This window comes from Typha latifolia, chromosome 9 (genome assembly GCF_019914945.1).
Source record: "Typha latifolia isolate L0001 chromosome 9, TyphaL0001v2, whole genome shotgun sequence".
Lineage (NCBI taxonomy): Eukaryota > Viridiplantae > Streptophyta > Magnoliopsida > Poales > Typhaceae > Typha > Typha latifolia.
Genome location: NC_133094.1, coordinates 10,000,925 through 10,024,440, shown reverse-complemented (window position 1 = coordinate 10,024,440; position 23,516 = coordinate 10,000,925). Strand labels below are relative to the sequence as shown.

Genomic DNA, 23,516 nt, shown 5'->3' with positions numbered 1-23,516 from the left:
GTATTTTATTTATATTCGAATCTGTTTAAGATTCGGGTCGGTTTTAAGTTACTATCAATTTAAGATCCGATTAGTAATTCGGTCATCAAGATCTAATTTGGTAACTGCCTAATATTCGGATCCGGTCTCACCCCTGCCTCATTTCTGCATATCCATTTATCCTTCTTCTTCTTCCCTCGAACAATCGAATTCCTCGCATAAATTAGCGAGAATCCCAATCCTCACCTCTGCTCTCTTTCGTCATGGCAGATGCTCACCCTCTAAACCCTAACCCTAACCACTCTCCTCCTCTCCCAACTCTATCTCTACCTCCACCTTCTCCTCCTCCTCCTCTGTCGCCGTCTCCTTCTCCCTTTCCTCAAGCCTTCCCCTCCGATATCGCCGGCGGCGGCCGATTCGTCGGACTCAAGCGTCCTCCCGTCCGGTTGACGTCGGAGTTCGACAGCGAGGCCTCGGTCTTCTTCCACAAGGTATCGTGTAAACTCTTCGATGGCCTCGCCAAGCTCAAGCTGTCCTTCCAGAACGATGTCAACGGTGCCCTCGCGTTCCCGGAGCTCGGGTTCCTCACCAGAAACTTCTCCGTCCTTTATGATGTCGAGAACCGGAACGCTCTCCTCAAGGGCTCAGTTGACCTCGCCAACTTCTTGCAAGTGCGAGCTTCTCACAATGTCAAGGTCAGTTCTTCCGCAACACTCCGTTGCTTTCCCACGATTCTATCTTTATTGTTTTGATTTTGGTTAACTTTTCCTGGGTGCTTGAAAGTATGACATTGTTAGGTATGTTAGTTTCTTTGAAAATATCGGAATCATCTTGAGATACTAGATGGCATTGGTTTCCCTGTCTATCTTTGAATCTGCTACTTCTCCTGCATTTTGGTAATCAATTCTGAAAGTTGAGATTCTGATGAGCTGGAACTTCTTTTTGCCAAAAATTGTAAGGTTCTCACAAGATTACCGAATTAACGGGACAATCTTATGTAGTAGTCTTTCTTTTGTATGATCTCTTGTTGGCAATTGATGTTTTGATGATTCTTGTAGACTCAATTATACCTCTTTCTTTAAGGAAATTGAGTTAGCCTCTTCAATTGTTCGGTCAACGTGAACTTCATCACATGCGGAACATTTGAACTCTTTAAAGCAACTCTACAATGCAATATATAATTTTCTTTTTATATAGTCTTTGGTTCATATCAATGTGTAACTATTTTTGGTCCCCTATTATGTCTCAATTGTTGTTTTCAGTCTATTCGATTGGCTTAACTATTCAGATGGCGATCCATTTCATACTACTATAGTATTATTAGCATTTTTGGGGATTGTAATTGAATCTTAGAGAAATATTATGTAGTTATTTTCTATAGCTCATGTTTCAGACTGGTCAGATTGGAGAGCCACATTATTTTCATATAGGCTGTTCAAGACCGTGTGTATCTGTTTCATGCACTTACGAAAATAACAAGTCTATAGTTTCTTGCCTTCACTTGGGTCCTTTCTTCCTATTCAAATCTCACTATAGAAAGGTGAGTCTTCATACATTTTTTCATTTTTTGTTGCTTTCTTATTATGTAAAAGTTAGTATGAGAAATTTACATCTAAAGATCAAAATGTTCTATAAGGTACTTATCGATTTACTTGTAGTCCTTTATTAGATCTGATGAGTTGGATTCTGGTTTTAGATACTTTCTTCAATTTCTCATTTTTTCAGAGTGTCTATGTTTGTTTTGTAGTTGCCTTTTTGTACTTTATACTGTACCCATTTTTTATGCTTACGATGAAGGTTTTGACTTCATGTAGTTGAGTTTCGTGCCTCTATTTGTTTTTTCTTTTTATGATAAAGAATAGTTCTCAAATGTAATGGTTATTTTTCTTCTTTGATAAAATTATCTTCTCACCTAAAGAAATTCTGAATCGTTATGCTTGGGTGGCATGAAAGTAAGATAGTACCACTGCTTGCTTATTGGCCTTATATGTTTAGTGGTGAGCCTTGCTGATTTGAGAGTTACCCCAATTTTTAAAGGTTGATCATAACTTAACAACGTAAAATTAAACTCTGTCAATTTGTTCATGGAGCCTTTGATCTGTAGCCTATTATTTGGAGAAGGCACTAGGTAGCGAGCATCATGTGGAGCTTATCAATTGGCTACCCTAGGAAGTAAATTTTCCATTCTCAAGTTATGTTAAAGTTTATTTATTGCAATGTTTGAAAGGTAGTTTAGCATTACGAGATGATCTTACTATTCACGTTTTGAAGCTTCTCACATTTGAATCTATAAATTGGATTTGCTTTACTTTTTAAATGATTTTTCTGATCTTCCAAGTAGTCATTGTAATTGCAAGTTGACCTAGAAGATTATTGAGAAGAAATATCAATTTGTCGAAGTTGGTTTTTCTATAAGAAAGACTCCAGCTGCAGAAAAGTTTTTAAGTGCTGTCAGGACAAGACACAACCAACTGTCCCAGCCAACTGCTGGTAGAAAGAGTGCAGCGGGGCGGGCTCAGCCTTGCATCCTCTCCACCTCGGAGAGGAAGACAAAAATACTGGACTGTGTCAGACCCACTAATGTTTAACAATGGGTTGTATTATTGGATCGACCCGTCTCGATCTAATTATGACTGTGTTGGATCCATTTAACTATTGAGATTGTTAAATTGACAAACTGAAGATAAATGGATCAAATTCGGATTGAATTAGAAGACCAACCAAAATTAAATCCCTACCTTTGGTTTGATCTTTTAAATTTTTGATAAACTTTACTAACTCAAAATTTGAATTACTTCATGGTGCATCTAAAGTGAACACCATTAAGGAAATTCACTCAAAAGAGGGAATGTTGTCTAGACTTTGCAATGTCTACACACCCTTTTAATTGCATTTTCTGGCATGTACTTCCCCTCTTATTATTGTTTGCTTACACTTCTTTCTTACTTTATTTATCAATGTGTCATGATTTCTGTGCAAATCTATCCTTTGTACAATGTGGAAAAACTTCATATAACTTCATCAGAGAATGCCTTCTTGGATTATTATAGTTCTCAATTTTCTGTTAGGTGTTCTTTTCATGCTGTAGTATGTACATAATTACATTTCTTTAATTACATTAGCATACAATTAGTTTTGGTTAGTTATATTGGTAGTTGGTGCATTTGTTGAGTTCATTATGTAGTTATTTATTAGTTATGTTTCTACATTCAGGATTGACTTTCTTTTTTAATTTATTCAAAATCATTTGGTGAGTTCATTATATATATATATATATATATATATATTTTTTTTTTTTTTTTTCTCAGGATCAACAAGGAGAATTATCAATGATAGCCAAGCTTGGTGATCCGTCGTATAAGTTGGAATTATCATCCTTTGTCCCATCCGTTGGATTGGTGAGTCTACTGGAACTCATAAAAGTTTAAAAGTGAAAAGAGTACTTGTTCTCACATAAATAGTAAGAGAAGAGTGTCATCGCAAAAGGTTATCCAGAAACGAAGAATTAGCAATTTTAAATATATATGGTTTGCAAGCTTAGTATGGTCATCTAAAATACAATGATGGGTCATTATCAGTCATTCTATGACAAAAGTTGTCTTGAAATGAAAAAATAGTAACTTTCTTTCTTGGTATACTTATCAACGACTAATTTTGCTAGGCTACAACTTATTTGATAATTCTATAGTTCCACATGAATTTCAAAGCATTTGTCAATGCAGCCTTCTATTGATATTGTTGAATAACTTCTACTTTTTGATTTGGTCGTGGTTCCTAGACTTTCCATAATGCTTCCTATTTCGTGGCCTGGAGAAGTATATAAATTAATCACTTGAGAATTCAACTACTAAGCAAGTACTTTCCTAATATTATGTGGAAAATATTTCTTTAACCATATGATTCTGAGTGGAAGGCTGGATTGTAGAGAGCTCTGAATCCTAGCTGATGCTTTTAAATCTTCCAGTTCAAAATATTCCTTTCACAATGTTATGAGAAATAATGTCCTACGACTACTTTCATATCAGTTTATAATGATCTTCCTACATATGTTTAAATTAAGAAAGGCAACAAAAATTTTATGTTACACATGAAGCAAATATAATGGAATTAATTTTCTGCAGCCAAGAGCAACTTTCCATTTTCCCCTTGGTGAAGTGTCAGTTGAGGAGCAGAGAAGTGAGGAAGCTGAGAAAGTATTATCAATAAATGGGATTGTGAAATCTCATTTTCTAAATGGTGTTTGCACTGCTGTATATAGGGAGAATGATCTGAATTTAAGATATTGCTATAAGGTGATTTCCTGTTAACTATTTTTCTGTCATTGTCTTCCTATTTTCTTTATTTGTTTATCTTACTTCCTCTTACAAGATGTTTGTTGATTTGATGGTAGGATGATGAGTTATCATTTATCCCTAGCATATCTTTACCTTCAAATGCAGCATCCTTTGGATTCAAACGCCGTTTCAGTCCTTCAGACAAGATGAGGTCAGCAATACATCATGACCGCCCATGATCATTTTAGAAGCATATTCATTGAATGTGTCTACTGTGTGTTATATTTCATGCCTAGAAAGCTTCATATTCTATTTATGTATTGGAAACCTACACATTGACTATTAATATGTGCAATTTTTTATTTTCTTTGGATATAGTTTTCCATGAAAAAATTTTTATTGGACGCACGTTTTTCTTCTCTCCATGTCCTTTGACTTGGTTATGAGCCTATGGTAGTTTTTTTATTTGTTTTATTTGAGTGAAATGATTAATATCAATGATAATGCTTGGCAACAATAAACTGCTCTTATGGTTGGCAACAATTTTGCAACATACATAATAATGCTATGTGTCCTTTCCCCCTTCCAGTTACTGGTACCACTTTGATTCAAATAATTGGAATGCCGTTTATAAGCACACTGTTGGCAAGGACATTAAATTGAAAGCTGGTTATGATTCTGCAGTGCAACTTGGATGGGCCTCTATTTGGGTAAAGTGCACTATTTTTTCTTACTTCAGAAATACACCAGCATATTTACCATATGATTAGTAGTTCTCTTGGTGCCACTCATTAGAATAAAAAGTGAAAACAACTTATGCATATAATATTTGTCATTATTCAAAAAAGACAATGATAAGTTTATAAGATCATGTTTGCTTGACAAGTGCCTAGAGGTATATACTTATTATCCTGTTCTTTCTTTAGATTGCTTCTATATCTCAGTTTCCTCTAAATTTTGTAACTTAATTGTTGTTTTGTGTTATGGATTGGGCATCTCCTATTTAAGCTATTAAATATATTGCAATTCTATGTGTTCTATTTCATGGCAATTTGTTTTCATCCATTTTTACTTTGCCAGGATTAATGTGTTTACAATTAGTCAAAATTACAAAGTTTACTTCATTCTTAGAGTACTCATGCTTCTGTTAATGTACAATTGTCACATGCACATTTTAGCGCATCATCACGGAAACATCTTTAGTAATGAGGGTAAGACCGTGAACATCTTCCCTTATACCCTATTGGTGAGTCTGATGCACTAGGAAGTCTCTATCTTTATTCTCTGACATTTTATCCCACAATATGGAGTTGGCTTAAATCCAACTCAAATTTGAAGAAGCATTTGAAGTTGCAACTTCATAATTGGCTATTCGGTGATGTGAAAACCCCAAATCCTTGACCAAAGGGAAATTGAGCTAGAGGGGTACTTACAATGATATCTTTTATCCTAATTTTTTGTTAAGACAAGATATACATTGTTGGTTCATTACATATCAGCCTAAGTTTTTGAGCTAATTGGTTATCTTACGTGGTCTTAGCCTTTTTTTAATAAGTCATGAGTTAATCCAATTTATCTTTGTATTCTTGTTGTGGTGTGAAGGGGCCCCACATTGTCTTATCTATTATCTGCCTGGGGCTATATGAGAGGATTGTGTTAAGACATGATATGCATTGTTCATTGTTGGTTCATTCTAACATCTTAAGGTTTTTGGTCAATTCGGTTTATGACGTCTCTATAGTTAATCTATATTCAAATTACAAGGAGCAAACTTTCTGAGTCTCTTTATACTTGAAAAAGAGATCCAATTCTATACTTGCACATTTGTGAATACTTGTTGTTTGATTAAATGCCTCAATGTATATAAATCTGTTTCCTACCACTTAGGAGCTATGGAGGTTTTGGAATTTTATCTATCAAAAGCCTAACCAGATAGTTGAGTAGATTGTATATGCCTTTTAATATTGGAGAAAATAGTATATACTGAATGGATTGTGGATTTTAGGTTGGGGATCAAGATGGCAAAGCAAAGACATCACCTATGAAGACAAAAGTCCAATTAATGCTCCAAGTTGCTCGAGATGATATAAGGAATCCGTTCTTCATGTTTCGTATGAAGAAAAGATGGGACTTCTAGTCTTCAAGTTTTCCTCTATTTGGCTAATTTTATGATGAAATGTGAGATACTAGGCATTGGGCCTTTGTTACATTAAGTTTTGGCTGCAATGTGCACTTAACTGCAAAGTGCCAAGAAGCTATAGACTCATGGTCACCTTGATTCATTGTTGTGGATTTCTCTGGTCATAAATGCCCCTCCCAAGACAAAGTAAGCCCAAAGCTTACATTATTTAGGAAATAACTTAGTAAAATAGTACGAAGTTCAATTTTTCATTCTGATAAGCTATGACTTTTTCTCCTGTTCCATGTGATTCTGGAAAGGAATCATATGATTGATCATCCTTCTCTCTGCCCCAAGTAGAAGCGACGAGAAAATCCTCTGTTTTATGATTTCATGGATGTGCATGGGTATTGCAACATGTGAATTAGTTCAGTTTCTTATGCTAATGTGCTTGCCTTTACTTAAGAAAAAAAAAGTGCTTCCCTTTCACTTTTTCGCTGAATCCTCAATGGATGACCTGATGAAAGCTCTATTTTTATGATGCAAGTATAATTGTCAAAGTATTCAAATTCCTACCATATGCTTGTTTGCTAGGCTGCTTTGATTGCAAAATGTAATACTATTTCTTCTATTCTGTTAAATTACTGCAAAATGTAATCCTTGAGAAGTGTGAAGAAGAAGAGAAGTTTTGATTGCAAAATGTATTCTTCTGAAGGATCTCAGGAATAAAATAGGATCAAATAGACAACTTCTAATACTTATTATTTTCTTTGTATCCGTATCAGTAGCTGTTTGTTTATGTGGGCATATTGACCAAATGAGGAGTGCCATGAAAGCTAGTTAGCGTTAGAATCACACTTTGGATGTGCAGTAGATAGATAAAATAAAGCAGCAGAGATATTGGTGGTAGTTATGCTGCTACTATCAATACAAATCTTTAAGATAGATTACAGCTTGGTGTTAATCAGGTTAGTTGATAATTATTTTTCATAGTGTAGATGTGAGACTGCATTTACGACAAACAAAATATAGTAATGAATTCAATTTATGAAAACTTTCATTACCTTTTAAACTTCAACCTTTTAAGTTTCATATTTGTATAATTGTATGTATACCGTTCAAAACCTATGGTCTTTGGGTGGATTCTTTAGAGATATTTTTTGACATTTATATAAGTTAGAATATTAGTAATTTAGTACACAAAAAGACACAGATACCCTTAACTGAAAAGAATGTATATAAGTAAGAATAGGAGCTTTTTTTTATATATTTAATTTGATTAAATCTTAATGGTTAATTATGTTCTAAGAGATATATGCTATATATATATATACACACACGATTTTAGAAGGGTATACATGAAAATAAAAAAAACCAAATCTTTTTATTGCGAAAAGGTTGGTAATTTACTTCAGAAGAAAATTCTTTGACACAAGCTAAAGGGACAGTTCTTATTGAGTTCGAATTTCAACTGCATTGATATTTATTAAAACTCATTAAATTCTCACCTTTCTTTTTTTTTTAAAAGAAGTATATCTTGCCACATACGTTGCATAATTCATCTAACTCCTGGTTTGGGCCTAAAGTATATGATCCCTCCCAGCTTTAATTTTTAACAACCGCAACTTCTGGAGAACTTGGAAATGCCACAATCTAAGGTCTTCCGATTTTTGTAACTTGCCCAAGACCTTCTACCTTCCACAATCCAAGTGCCACTGACTTCCTCCTCCTCCTTTTTCTCATTAAAAATATTTGGAAAGTCACTTTCCATTCAACTAAGGGTAGCTGTTCATCCACTGGTGACAACCTGAACCCAATAATTCTACATCACATATGCGCACGACTCTTATCTTGACTTCCATTTTGCTCGTCTTTTTTTTTTTTGGTGCGTAAAAGATATACGTGAAAAGAGAGTTATTGTGCTCATCCTGTGGAATTCTAAGCCAGCAGTTGCCATCAAATATATATGCCAAGGCTAAGTTGTTATATTGCATTCTAAAAAATAAAATTAATCAAGTGGGTCAGTTTTTAGTTTGGTTTAAGCTTATTTAAAAAGAAAGCCTAAGAATTTTGATAATGTCATTTTCTACACAATTTTCCATCTAAACGTGTCCTAAATTTTTCTTTTTCTATGGAAAATTGAGGGTTAATCCAATTACTGTCATTAAGATAATGAGTTAAAAAGGTGCAACAAAGAGTAAGAAGAAGGATAAGTCCAACTTCCTCTTGGCAGGGATTTCACTTCCTCTCTCTATCATTTACTTCTCAAAGGAAAAAATGTGTGTATTACGTTACTTCCATAATAATCACCATAATAAAGCATTTGAAGGAATCCCATTTCGTCTAAGTCGAGTAGAAAAATTATCCTTTCTCCAATGATTCCAATAATCATGCAATGAAGGAGAACACAATTCTAAACAGCTGACGCTCACAATTTGACGAGGGATGTTCTCTTAAAAAAAAAAGGAAAATTTGCATATAACACTCTGACTTTTAATAAAATTATAGTTTATACCCTATATATTTATTATTTATAAATTAAGCTCTATAATTCTGATGTTTAATTAAACTTAATTAAATATCTGGGTTAAGTTAAATATACAAAATAATTATGAAAATACCCTCAACCTGGTCATACTAAGGGCATTTTAGTAATTTTAGAAATAAAACTTTTCTACTTAACGGAATATTCTCATTGTGTTAGTTTAAATCTAACCCATAGTGTTTTCTACACGTATTCGCTAAATCTTAGGGCTCTATTTGTAAATAATAAAGATGTAGGATGTAAACTATAATTTTAAAAAAAGAAGATGTTATATATAAATTTTTTAAAAAAAGAAAACAAAATAATATGTTGAGATTTCAAGTTGTAGAAATTTCTAGCTTAAAAAAGGAGGGTATTATTTGCATACCAAATTATAAGAGCGCTTTGCTAGGGTTTGGCTTTTCTCCCCTCGCCAAGAGAGCCTTCCCCGTCTCCGGTGGTTCTTCTCGCCGCCTTCGACGACTTGCCTCCTCTCTCCCCTCCACCTAGCGAAGGGTTTTCCTCTCCCCTAGTGGGTTCTCTCCTCCCTTTCTCTCTTCTTCCCCCTCTCTCTTCCTCTCTCGAGTCTTTCCCCTTCCTCTTTACCCGTCCATTCCTTGCTACCCCTCATCCACGTTGTCATCGACCGTCGCCGCTGTCTAAGCACTGTGGTACCTGCCTAATCCCCTCCTCGACCTCTGAGTCACCATAGTTGGAGCTAAAGACTGCGAATCTAGTCGGCCTCGCTCTCTACTAGTCTGTTCCTTGCTATCTCTGTCGCCGCGCCTAGGCCTCCATCACTGTGCCTCGCCACATTTCACCATGGCCTCTATCGCCGCGCTAATGCCTCGACTTGTGTCGCCTCGGCCTTCGATGCTGCAACATTGCCTTGCCTCGCCTCAACTTCCATTACCGGGCCTTGCCTTGCCTTGTCTCACCTCGGCCTCAATCATTACGTTTTGACTCGCCTCACTTAACTTTCATCACCGTCGAAGCTAGCATCTGCCATGTTTCTTCCTATTTTGGGCCATTTATTTTTTTGAATTAGATCTGTGTGGATGCAATGAGATGTAATAGGCAATAGATACTTGCTCTTCCGTGTTCTTGGGTTCACAGGTCTACCCAAATGGGATTTTCAGGTGTTTCATTAAATTCATGGGACTTCGTCACTAGCGTGCTTGTATCCTGTCGAAGCTTGCTTCTTAGTTGGGTGCTTAGCTTCTCAAAACTCATGTTGTTCTGCCTGTAGTGTTGCTAGTTGGCTAAACGAGAGGCTTGTTATTAGAGCTTTGTTCTATCTCTTCTATTTTTACTGTACTTGAGTTCTTGTTATAATACCTACATTAACTGTTGTTCAGTCTGTACTATAACCAAGTGTAGAGCTTACTTCTAGGGCTCTTGTTCTATTTCTCCTTATCATCCTTTATATCAAGTTGTAGTCGGTATATTGAAAAGAATAATATAATCAGTCTACGACTTTCTTTCAAAAAAACATTACAGGGATGATCGCTCTAGATAATAAATCAACTACAAGGATGGAAAAAAAAAAGATCTCATAGCCTTTTCTTATTACTACTTCTTGTAATTCTTTTAATAAAAATAAAAGACTTTACTAACTCCCTTTCATTTCTTTTTTAATTTTTAGGTTGTTCTTTGATTGGTGAAATGTCTTTTGACTAAATAGTCCACATAATTTGATGCCAACTTCTCGCCAGCGTTTGAAGAACTCCATCTCATAATTAGATCTCCATGTGTTTTGACTAATTTTGGCCACCGACACCTACAGGGTTGTTGGGTTTTGAGCGTTGACCATTTTAGCAAGAGAAGGCTAAATATAGGACGGATTTGTAAGATAATTCCATTTTATAAATCAGGCCTTCCCATAATTACACAAGTTCCACCGCACCTTATTTTTTTGCATTTTGTGATTATAAAGTGGAATTAATTGGCAAATCGTTTTGTAAAGATAGCGTAGCTATCACTCTGCTATTTTTCTAAGTTATATTTTTATTTCTACCGAGTAGAGATAGAAAATCTTAGGCTGTATTTTCTAAGGAATTTTATAAATCGCAAACTACTTTTTATCTATTTTATAATTCACATTCTGTCTTTAAGTATTTTGTAATTTGACCTCTCATTTTTTTCCTATAATTCTTATTTAACACATTGACGTTATTTTGACTAACTAATGTTGATCAAGTTACTAAAACATCATCACCATTCCTCTCACTTTCTATATCCCTACACCATCTTCCCTGCCTACCTCCTGCACAGTCTGTCGCCGGCGCCACCATCTTCGCTCATGTTCCCCCTCCGCCTCTACCTCATTTTCTTCTTTCTTCGTCTTCTTCTTTTCTAGAAGAGAAAAAAGGATGAATAAAATATGATTAATTTAGATATTTATAAATTATTTTATATATTATAACGAAATAAATTTTTTGTAGTACCATGTAAATTAACCTGGGGTATTAAATAAAAATTATAAGAAAAAAAATAGGGATGGGGTTATATAATCCTCAAAAACAGAATGTAAATCACAAAATAGATAAAAAAAAATAAGGTATAATTTCTAAAAATCTCTATTTTTTCTAATCCAATGATATTAAATATTTATATAAGATATTGAGAAAATGGCTTAGAGGTCAAGTTCAAAAGAGAGTGTTCAATTATAAAGATAATTTTAAAAAAAAATGGTTCATTTGGAGAAATTGGTGATTTCTTCAATTATCTTTTAAATTACAATTTACCTTCTTTGTGGTTTAGTTTAATTTTAACTTAGCCCACTGTATTTTAAAATTACTTATTAGATTTTTTTTCAATCAAAATTAATAGTGTTTCATCGACACTAATATTTTCCACCAAAATCAAATAATTAAATTAATATATCTTTTTATGTCCCAATTAAAGATTGACTAATAATTACAATTTAGTTTTGATTGCATAAAAGTTATGTGATTAATTTGAAGTATATAGAGGTAAGTTAAGATCATGTCAAATGACAAGGGATAAATTATAATAATTTTTCCATTTTTTTTTACATGTACAAATATAGAAAAATAGTGATCTTTAATTTCCACTTTGTTACAATAATTATAGCAAATATTAAAAGCTATATTACTTGCAAATAAGAGCCACTTCATATATAAGTTGTTCAATTTTAGTAGTAATTTTTCCTTTTATATGTATTCCTTGTTTGCAAAAGTTATATGCCTATACTTCTCAGTTATATAGCTCATTTTCACTTATTTATTTATTTATAATAATTTGAACTTTTAAATATCTAATATCTCAACTGTTTTTGTGTAATAATAATTATACCTAATAAAAAACATCAAATGACTATTTTACTTTTAAATTTTTTCTAAAATGAAACTAAAAATAAAATAGTTTATAGAGAGCCTAAAATTGATCCTTTAACTGTCACATAATATTCTTTGATTAAAAAAAAAACTAATTGATAGGATATTTTGGATGTTTAATGTGTTAGAAAAAGTAAATTAGGCTATCTATGTAAAATTAAGTAATGGTTAATGAGTCTAAGTATAATTATAAAAACTTAATAATATTTTAGTTAAATCGATGTCGTCGAGATTCGAATTCAAGAACACTCCTATTGACAATATATCATGCTTTGAACAATATTCCACTGGCTAAACAGCATGAGTTTTGAATCATGTTAGTGAGATAAAAAATTAAATATAATCTACTTGCAAATCACAAATAGATGCAATTTTTAATTCTTGAATTAAACAATCTTGGGCTTCTTAAACAAGCTTCAATTAATCCCAAAACACATCCAGACTTAATCCACATTGAGAGCATTAAATGACTCCACTATAGTTGCATTCACATGTATTACAAACTAGTAATTTATACATTGGATTGCTTCTTAAACAATATTTTTTTACTTGTACTATAATCTGATTAACATTAAATAGCTTTGATACCATTTCAAATAATTTATACAATAATAAAATATTTATTTTCTAATTTAACTATGATTATTTAGGTTTACGTGTCAATAATTTTGTCGATAATTATGATATTTTGAAGAATGTAATGCTCAATTAAGAGATTTAAAAATTTTCACTGGCAATTATATTAAAATTCTCTTAAATAAATAGAATCAAATAGGTACAGTTCTAATACTTGAATTAAACAATCCTGGGTTTCTTACACTTTAATACTTCAATTCAATTAATCCCTCACATTGAGAGCATTAAATGATCCCACTATACTTGCATTCACATTATATATATATTACAACTAGCTAGGATCCAAATACCAAATGCACAACCTCCAAAGCAACCTCTCATCAATCAATCTGTTAACTAAAGAACAAGATACAAAGATATGGAAGCTTCCACACTAATTAAAGATTATAAATATAATATATATATATTGAGAAATTTGTATATAACACCCTACTTTGATCAAAACTGTAGTTTACATCTTATATTTTCACTATATGCAAATTGAGCCCTATAATTTAGCGAATACGTATAAAAAAGTATTATATATTATATTTGAGCTAACACTGTGAAAAATATTTTGTTAAATAATCTTATTTTTAAAATGACTAGACCGTCTCTAGTATAACTTAATTAAAGGTATTTTCATAATTTTTTGATAGAGTTAATTTAATTCAGAGGTTTAGTTAAAGTAAACTAATAGATCTAAAGCGGAGTATTTTCTACGTATATTCGCTAAGTTATAGAGCTCAATTTATAAACAATAAAAATATAAGGTGCGAATTATAATTTATTAAAAGACTTAATGTTATATGCAAATTTCCCATAAAAAAAAAAAAGAAGACTAGTCTTTGTTCATTTATACCTTCACCAAGTCATGCCACTCAGATCAGATGGCTTTGCATATAATATGCCTTCCCCACCTAATGCATGCAAAAGAAGACCTAAAAATAATACAAGTCTTTTTTGCAAAGTCAAGCCCTCCTTCCCCCATCTGCACTTCCCGTGAAGGTCGCATCTATCACCAGACACAGCTGCACACTGAAAGAGACCAAATTCTATACTAAATTAAATAACAACCACCATATGGAAGAACTAAAGAAAATTAAAGAAGCCTCTTTTTCTCTTTTGCATATAAGACACCTCTATTTTTGTCTTTCATGTAATGTTCTTCTTATTATTCTTTAGCATATTTGTAGCTGGACTCCTCCATTTTTTGAAAGTGTATTTGTAATTGACTAATATGTCCCCTTTTCTTTCCTTTTATCTCTAGAGTTGCTTCAAATATAAGTCTCCAAATTTATTTGGTGTTTCTTTTAGAAAAAGAAGGAATATGTATCTTTATCTATAGGGTTTTTGTAATTTAATTGTAGTTATTTTTAACCGATAAGATTGAAAGCGTATATATTTTCTATAATCGATGCATATTTTATTATAATAGAATGTAAACTTATTATTGTGTAGTTAAGTTGTAAAAAGCTCATAAATTTTTCATAAGTATTGTAATTACATGGAAAAGAGGAGGCATACTTTATGCAATAAGACTAAAGTTTATAAAATAGAAAACCACATTTGGGAAAACCAACTACCCTCCTTCCTACCTCCTCCATTTTAATCACCCAAGTCAACCCACTCATCCTACATATCCCACAGCCAAAGAATACCAATGAAAAGGACAAGGGAACAACCAAAGGAGCAATAAGAGGCTCCCAATTTCATACCTCTTCTCCTGAGATCCCACCAAAGGCAAAGAGAAGACCCACCTTTTTTGATCTACAACACAAAGGTGGCCACCAATCCCCTCAACTTGAGGTGGGTCTTCTTCTAAGTGCCATTTTGATCCCAATCCCATGCAGTGAAGTAGATATACATATAGAGAGTTGAACCAAGAAGAAGAAGGAGAAGAAGAAGAAATATGTATAGTGCCAACCATTGGGGTGGGTCCTTCGAGATCCACCACGCCGACGGCGAGGCCGCCGACGACCACAGCCGCAACATGGACGTCGACCGCGCCGCCCTTTCGCGGCAGCTCGACGAGACCCAGCAGAGCTGGCTGCTTGGCCCCCAGGAGAACAAGAAGAAGGAGAAGTACGTGGACTTGGGCTGCATTGTGTGCAAGAGGAAGCTCCTCTGGTATGCCTTCTGGACGATCCTCGTCGCGTTCATAGTGATCGGAATTCCGATCATTATCGCTAAGTCGATACCGAAGAAGAAGCCGGCGCCGCCGCCGCCGGATGAGTACACCAACGCCCTCCACAAGGCTCTTCTCTTCTTCAATGCTCAGAAGTGTAAGCATCTTGATTCACATACTTGTTTTCAAACTTCCTTTCATATTTGTATTTAGATCTATTAATTTAATTCTTCTGCTTGCCGAATTCTCTTGTAATATTAATTTTTTGAGCTAAATTTGCTTGATGGTTTTTCTTGATAGTAAATTACTATTAACAGAGCATTCTTGCTATTTTGAAAAGATAGAGACAATTTTTTTGGTTGTTCAAAATTTGACTATGAACAGTATTGGGCCGTTTGCATGGCAAACCAAGATGGTTTATAATTGCTTCACATAACTAATCAAATCCAGTATATATCACAGGCCGGATTATTGTTGCATGTAAAACAAGTTTAGGTAATTCCAAAAAATTAAACCAAAAAAAGAGTGATTATGCAAAACCAAAACACATATTTGTTCTGATCTATCCTATTTTTATTTATTTTTATATATAATTTGACATATAGCCGGTCGCCTTCCAAAGAACAACGGCATCCCGTGGCGACGAGATTCGGGCCTCAAGGATGGCTCCGAGCAGGTAGACGTGAAAGGTGGGCTCGTCGGCGGGTACTACGATGCCGGCGACAACATAAAGTTCCATTTTCCGATGGCCTTCTCCATGACACTTCTAAGTTGGTCGGTGATAGAATACAGCAACAAGTACAAAGCAATTGGAGAGTATGACCATGTGAGAGAGCTCATCAAGTGGGGCACTAATTACTTGCTTCTCACCTTCAATTCCTCCTCTACTACCACTATCAACCATATCTATAGCCAGGTAATATTATTGAGATTATCGTTCCTTTTTGCCAATTGTGTGCTATTTTTTCCCCAAATTCTACCATTTGTGATAAAGACTACAAGTTCCTATCATATGTTCATCATTGTTTGCCATTTGAGATCTTTGTTTGGTAATAGATCTACTATCAAGTGCTATCATACCTTAGTGAATTTAAATATTTAAATTATTATATAACGGATTAACAATATATATCATGTCTTTAACAATTCGCCCCACAAATTTTAGGTCGGCGGCGCACTGAATGTCTCGACCACACCGGACGACCACTACTGCTGGGAGAGGCCAGAAGATATGGACTACCCGCGCCCGGTCCAAACCGCGACATCCGCCCCCGACCTGGGCGGTGAAATTGCCGCCGCACTGGCTGCAGCCTCTATCGTGTTCCGTGACGATGCCACCTACTCCAAGAAGTTGATCAAAGGCGCGGCGCTCGCATACAATTTCGCGAGGGATCGCGGCCACCGGACGCCCTACTCCCGGGGGAACCCCTACATTGAGCCCTTCTACAATTCCACAGGTTACTGGGACGAGTATATGTGGAGTGCTGCATGGATGTACTATGCCACTGGAAACAATAGCTACATCACATTTGCTACTGACCCAAGATTGCCAAGGAATGCCAAGGCCTTTATGAACATCCTGGACTTCGCAGTGTTCAGTTGGGACAACAAGCTCCCAGGTGCACAGCTGCTACTGACTAGGCTAAGGATGTTCTTGAATCCAGGGTACCCTTATGAGGAGAGTCTGAGAGGCTATCACAATGTCACTACCCTCACTATGTGCATGAGCTTTAGGCACTTCAATGTCTTCAACTGGACCAAAGGTAACAATCGTTACTTGCATGTCTTCAATTCCTCTATGAACACTAAAAAAAAGGCTAACGATCACCATTCTGCTTGCAGGTGGATTAATCCAACTGAATCACGGGCGGCCTCAGCCGCTGCAGTACGCCGTAAGCTTTGCATTCCTCGCATCCCTCTACGCCGACTATATGGACGCCGGCAATGTCCCCGGATTATACTGCGGCCCGAACTACTACTCCGTCGACAACCTCCGGATCTTTGCCAAGTCTCAGGTTTTCCATACAAACTCTACCTTGTTTCAACAACATCTACTACCTTTGGTATACACGACATAATTCCGATCTGATCACGTTCTTCTTGCTCAACAGGTTGACTATGTCTTAGGTAACAACCCGAAAAAGATGAGCTACTTGGTTGGCTACGGCAAGAACTACCCCAAACATGTCCACCACCGCGGTGCGTCGATCCCAAACGACAAGGTCAAATATTCATGCAAAGGAGGGTGGAAATGGCGTGACACCAAGTCTCCGAACCCCAATGTGATCACCGGAGCAATGGTCGGCGGACCGGATCGGTTCGATGGCTTCTTAGACGTGCGGACTAATTACAGCTACACTGAGCCCACACTAGTAGGAAACGCAGGCCTTGTAGCGGCTCTTGTGGCATTAACGAGCAGCGGCGGTGGTGGCGTCGACAAGAACACCATCTTTTCTGCCGTGCCACCACTCTTTCCTGCGGCGCCCCCTCCACCAGCACCATGGAAGCCGTGAGAACACACAGTGGTAGGTGATGGATATACATGGAGAGTGCTGGATTTATAGTTGGTCACATAATTTTTGGTTTGTATTCTTTGTTTGTAAGATACCTATGAAAGCACTGCAGGCTATATCAGTGGCAGCTTATGCTTGTTGTGAAGTTTTAGTCAATGCTGGAATAACTTAGGACATGTGTTCTAGGTGTAAAGCTCAGTTCTCAAAAGAACAATGGAATGAATTATAAGGATTGGAACAGTTAGCAGATGTGGATGCTTTATATATACACTTCAATTCTTTATCTGGCATCAAGTTTCTCATAAAATGAAACTAGAAAAGATACTGTTCATACAATTAAATTAGGAGACTTGAAGTGAAAAATTACTTCCAGATGTTGCATAAGAATAAATGTAGTCGTGGATCAGATTACAAGAGATTTTAAAAGACATACATGTTGAAAATGAGATAGAAGCAAGATTTATCTCTGGGATAAGAATAAGGATATCTGTACTAACTCAGGAATATCTAAACAATGTGGTAGAAGGTTCAACTTCTCAAAAAATGTTGTAGAAGGTTCAATAAATCAATTCCAATGCTGTGGCATTGGGTAGAGATAACTAAAAACAGAAAGCAATTCAGGGAAATGAAACTTTGACATTTAGACAGATATTACCAAGAATACTGCATGTAATGCCAATCTTATTTCACGAATCAAAATAATGAGAGATGACAACCTCTTTCTCCTACATAAGATCCATCTCTTTCCCTCAAGGCTCCAGGTAATAAAAGGAAGCTAGTTAACTGGAGAACCTTATCCACCTGTCTATAAATAAAAAGAACAAAGAAAAGGAGTACCAGACTAATCCAAGTAAAATAGAGTAACAATCTTCCGTAGATTCTTCGCTTCCTGGCAGGTTTCCATAAGCAATTTGCTGTCATGGAATGCAAAACATATGACCTGTTGCACCTTTGAGATGATGTCCATGTTGCACAACCTGTTATTTGATCAACAAAAAGATAATAATATTGAAGAAATATTCAAGCATATTCAAGCATGACAATAATAAGCAACGATAAGCACCAATTTTGTTTCTCCCACTTTTAATGGGAATAAGCCACAAGGAAATGCAAATCTTTTGTCATTCGGCAATGAATCCTCACAATGGAGGGAGAAAAGTATCTGGATAGAAGCAATAGTGAGTGTCTATTGAGATATTAATTATCATCCCCCGGGGTAAATTGCAAAGACTAGAATTTCAAAGTCTATGTGTATCAACCAACAAACCTTCTAGTATCAATATTTTATCAACCATTAATGGAAACAGGAAAAGTGGAAAATGTACAGTGTAACTAACAAACCTGCTAGCTTCAATTAATGGCAAATGATCATATTGGGGTTTCTCAATTAGATTTTGAACCTGCAAAATTTAGTTGATAACATCAACAGGTGAACACTTCATCAGCATTCGATTATAATAAATTAACCAAACTAAGAGCATATCAAATCACTCAATAGATAATATTTACTCATTATAGCAGAAATTATCACAGTTTTCTCCACGTTATAAATGGAATTAGCACGAAGCAAGAAGATAACATTCTGCATCTCAATATTCATGGAATAAGACAAGAACTAACAAATACTAATTTTCAGATAAAATTATGACAACAAATTCCAGGTCAGAATTTTGGAACAGCTTTGAGAATTGATTTTTATATGAGCTTTCCAAATCAGGATTTGAGATCAAAATTTCAAGATCAGAGGCTAAACAGTGAATGACACACTTATGTCCGTCTCAGTCTGACTGTCATATTAACAACTTATGCGCCTGATTTTGAAGTAATCCATACTAATGGAGTGGAAATAAAAAAAAGAGATAATGTTCTCTCTTTCTCAAGAAAATTTTGGTGCAGATTTAGATATCATTCTTTTTTGTCTTTCAAGTCAATAATGTATGTAATACTGTTGACTAGAATGTCAAACTTTTTATCCTTTTTATTAGAAAGTTCCAACTAAGTATGATAGATTCTGACAACACCTTTTAAGGTTGGTCGACCAGACCTTTAGAGAAGTTGCATACAATAATCTTGATTTATCTTATGATTATGCTAGCTATCAATTTCAGGAAGAGATTTAGTAATATGGCTTAAGTGAGGCTTATAACTTGCCTACAAGACACATCCATACTTTCTCAAGCATCTGCTGCAATATTGACTCGGAACTTGATAACAACAAAACATACTGCATAGGACATTATCTATAGAGGGAAATATAACAATATGACATAATAAGCAAATGACATAGCAAGATGCAATGAGGCAGCTTATAGTCAATTAAATAAATGATTATTAGGCTAGAACAAGGAAAAAGGTAAATAAACTTTCAAATATTTTATAACATTTTTTACAATTAGAAATTTAAATAGAGGTCGACAAACACAAACAGGATTTCGAGTACTTAATCAGCTAACCAATAATATGATAAAGCCATATAGGTAAATGTGCATCAAGAATTGACCAAACATTTAAGATCAGAATTCAAATACTAAGCACTAAAACACATAAAAATGCCTGAGCAGAATAAATAGAAAAGGGAGACAGAAGACAGAAAGAAAAATTGTGATAATCTTACTTTAGACAACAATTCCTGGCTTTCAGGGGGTTGCTTTTTCAGGCTTTGAGGCAATATTACAGTAAGCAACTCTGGCTTCTCAGCTCTTAAAGCACCTCTTATGACAGCTGCATTAGTCCCTGATGCTCCTGAAGTAAATATATGATTTTTCTGGAATGGCCACAAGGATATTAAGGAAAAGAAATTAAATATAACAGTGAAAAGAGAATGTCAAAAAGTAAGAAAAGATAAGGAACTATATCATACTGTTATAACCATAGCATAGCTCAGAATCTCAATAAGCTGCTGATGCATGAATCCCATATTGCGGGTCCCAAAAAACCCAATTGATCGGGGCCCTTGTTGCTGAATAGCCAGTAATTCCTGCATCACCCTTAACACATGAGCCATAAATATAGTATAAAGCAGGAGAGGATGGCTCTATCAAATTTGTGAAAATAGGTTTATATATGTAAGCCGTATGATTATCCCACCATGCTTCTTATTTTCTTCTTCTGTGAAAGCTATGAAGTATGATTTGGATCTTGGTAAATATGAAGAATGACAAACTAAAATATCAGATCCAAATTTTTAAGAAATATTAAGCACAATAATAGATTTTAAGTTGATTAAGGAACTAACATGAGTCTTACTCCTGCCAATGGTTTATGTAACATGGATAAATTCAATTTAAACAGAACATATCAAATAGAAATATTTTTTGACTGAATGAGCTGGCAATACTCAAACTTCATAATAAACAACTACCTGTAAATAATCTATGTCAGGAATTGGTTTGTACTCCGATACTAGGACAGTGCTGGACCCCTCAACAACTGACTGAGCCTGTGTAGGAACCTGGATACCACTCTCCTCGTCAGACCCGAACCTAAATGCTCCATCTGTTTGTTGATTCCTCCCACTACTTTCCACCCTATCTCTTCTCATATATCCACAAAGCCACTATACCAGTACATAAAAAAACAGCCCCTGGTAGTAAATCATTAGTGAAAACCAAATATATCACAAAATTCAGAAGGCATCAAAATGCCTTTCCTTAAAAGAACAATTATTAACAATACACAACTAGCATAGAAGTAAACAAACTCAATAAAGTATCAGAACCTACATAAGATATTCATTGCCGAAGATGTTTGGCAGTTAGCTTCATAGATATTCTGGGTTCTTTCAGAAACACTTTATCTACCTCTACAATAGCATATTGTCTATTATGCCTTCCATTTTAAGTATATGTCAAAGTGGCCTAGTCAAAAAGAAAATCTTCTTGATGTAATTAGCAAGTTAGGGATCTCGTATAAGAGATTTTTACCAAAAACAAATTACCTTCTTAGCGCATGTTCAATAAGAGATTAGTTCCTTTCCTCAATCAATAGTGCAGGTGCAAAGCAGATGGAAAATTAGATTTCAACGGGGCATCAAAGGCTATGCGGCAGAGGGATATAACAAATTATCAGACACTTAGCAGGATTCAGCTTGAAAGCAGGACTTTTAAGGTAGTTCATAGACTATAAGGAACAGGATAGTACTTGTTAGGAGCTACTAGATTTTTGAATCACAGTGGTGTTGAATGTTCCCATGGCTAAGAATAATTGAAGTTCCTCGGTGCCCATCAAAATGATTTTTTTTTCCTTTTTCAGTTTAACAATTGACAGCAACCTATGAGAATATTGATATATGAGAAAGCATAATGACTACTCCTCATGAAATTAAGATCACTACACAAACAGAACTGTTCATCACATCCTCTTATGTTGTAGCTTTGTAATACCCATATGATTGACAATCAAACACCCATTGGATGTCAAAGGAGACAGCCCGCTATAAAACCTTATGGACCCATTGGATGTCAAAGGAGACAGCCCGCTATAAAACCTTATGGACAGAATGGAGGAGAAAAGAAGTTTATCCATCTCCTAGGAACAAGCAGAACTTAATCGTGATAGCTATATGCTGGCATATTTAGAAGGAAAGGAATTGCCTGAGTATCATCGAGCAAGGAATGTTAAAATATGCAACTTTTGGAGAGGTTCGACTCTTTTAATCCTTCATGGCAGTACACAAAGCATTAGGAATAGCAGGACAAATCATGAACTCAAAAACATTGGAGAACAAAGATAGACAGAAGTGAAGACATGGGCTAATCCAAGAAACAAATGTCTATGGATATTTGATCCTTTTTAGGGGCTTCCTTGCTGGTTCTCTCAAGAGGGGACTCTCACATTCGTTTTCGTACTTTATCTTTCTTTTCTTTTTCTTTATTAATAAGAACGAGAAGGAAAGACTTGCAATTAGAAAAGAACAGCAAAAAAACGAAAAAAGATTTGCAATTCTATCTATAATATTTACCATTAGAGAAACACCAAAACCCATCTGTTCATAGATTAAATCAAACAAGATAACATGAAACTTCTTAGACAGGATCCCGTAACTAACAAAAGCTACAACGAAGACAAATAATTAAAAGTAAATAAATGCTTCTAAGATTTAAACAGCGAGTGGAAGAGAGAAGAGTTACCCAATGCCTGGACTTGACAGCAGTGTGGCACTGGGACGGTATTCTGGCTCCGACCCATCTCCTATTGACGGAAGAATCAAGAGAAGAACACAGAAAGCTAGGGTTTTGACAAGAGTTTGCACCGCCCACGGATGGATAAGGTAAAGGGGAAGACAACCCAGGGTTTGGAGCCCGCAGGAGAAGCCCCAAGGGAGGAGAAGAACCCATAAATAAATCCCTTCTTTCCACCAACCCAACAACGAGATTTTAATGCAATCTCTCTTTGGGTCTCCTTTTCCTTCTGATAAGATTTTTTAGAGAGAGAGAGGGAGAGAGAGAGGGGGAGAGAGAGAGAGGGGGGTTTGGAGGAAGAGATATGACTGGCTAATGGCTATCCATGAGATGCAAGTTCTTTTTTTCTTTTCTTTTCTTTTTCTTTTTCTTTTTCTCTCTATAAACTCTCTTCCAGCAATCCAAGTTGATCTTTTGTCTGCTTGTTGGTGGGAGTTTTGATGATCTCGCTCTATTGTTCTCTCCTCGCATACTCGCATGTGATGATCCGTGGGGCGTGGAGAGGAGATTGATTTCTAAGGGTTGGATTGGAATTTGGAAAGGTCAAAACAGGAACGGTCAAAATATTTCTCACCCTTTTTAGATGGCACTTTGCGGCTCACACGAGTTGTGGACTTGATATGCAAAATATACGAAACCGGATAGTTTATCCTATGCATAGTGTCATTTTTTTTGAAGAAAATGTATGACGTACTTATTAAGCTGAGAAAAGATGGTGTGTGAATGTCCGGGTCAACTAGAGGGATCATCGGGCACAGTTGGTCCGAATTGGATAGAATTTTTTGGGCGATCAGACTTATGTATTTGTTTATGGCCCAACCCACC

At 35.4% G+C, this 23,516-nt stretch overlaps 3 protein-coding genes across 6 annotated transcripts; 2 read left to right on the top strand and 1 right to left on the bottom strand.

Annotated features, from left to right (window-relative positions):
* The first annotated feature begins 139 nt into the window (after positions 1–139).
* Positions 140–6,644, top strand: LOC140795648 (outer envelope pore protein 37, chloroplastic). Of its 2 annotated transcripts, XM_073148333.1 has the most exons (7): positions 140–674; positions 1,373–1,519; positions 3,288–3,377; positions 4,101–4,271; positions 4,370–4,464; positions 4,843–4,963; positions 6,259–6,644. In XM_073148333.1, exons 1-7 carry the CDS (start codon positions 243–245, stop codon positions 6,388–6,390), a joined length of 1,188 nt encoding a protein of 395 aa, XP_073004434.1. In that variant the 5' UTR covers positions 140–242; the 3' UTR covers positions 6,391–6,644. The 2 variants fall into 2 exon arrangements, with proteins under 2 accessions (XP_073004434.1, XP_073004435.1); XM_073148334.1 differs by lacking the exon at positions 1,373–1,519 and having other exon boundaries at positions 143–674.
* A 7,892-nt stretch (positions 6,645–14,536) lies between these two features.
* LOC140795166 (endoglucanase 12-like) lies at positions 14,537–17,760 on the top strand. Its single transcript, XM_073147591.1, has 5 exons — positions 14,537–15,155; positions 15,604–15,914; positions 16,164–16,761; positions 16,841–17,013; positions 17,110–17,760. The coding sequence occupies exons 1-5, from the start codon at positions 14,783–14,785 to the stop codon at positions 17,509–17,511; spliced, it is 1,857 nt and encodes a 618-aa protein (XP_073003692.1). The 5' UTR covers positions 14,537–14,782; the 3' UTR covers positions 17,512–17,760.
* Positions 17,761–18,162: 402 nt separating this feature from the next.
* LOC140795165 (uncharacterized) lies at positions 18,163–23,218 on the bottom strand. Of its 3 annotated transcripts, XM_073147589.1 has the most exons (7): positions 22,641–23,218; positions 20,873–21,067; positions 20,372–20,488; positions 20,126–20,275; positions 18,853–18,911; positions 18,575–18,673; positions 18,353–18,488 (listed from the first exon to the last, which is right to left on the bottom strand). In XM_073147589.1, the coding sequence occupies exons 1-6, from the start codon at positions 22,845–22,847 to the stop codon at positions 18,595–18,597; spliced, it is 807 nt and encodes a 268-aa protein (XP_073003690.1). In that variant the 5' UTR covers positions 22,848–23,218; the 3' UTR covers positions 18,353–18,488; positions 18,575–18,594. The 3 variants fall into 3 exon arrangements, with proteins under 3 accessions (XP_073003689.1, XP_073003691.1, XP_073003690.1); XM_073147588.1 differs by lacking the exon at positions 18,575–18,673 and having other exon boundaries at positions 18,163–18,488; positions 22,641–23,169; XM_073147590.1 differs by lacking the exon at positions 18,575–18,673 and having other exon boundaries at positions 18,163–18,488; positions 20,873–21,094; positions 22,641–23,165.
* Positions 23,219–23,516: the final 298 nt, after the last annotated feature.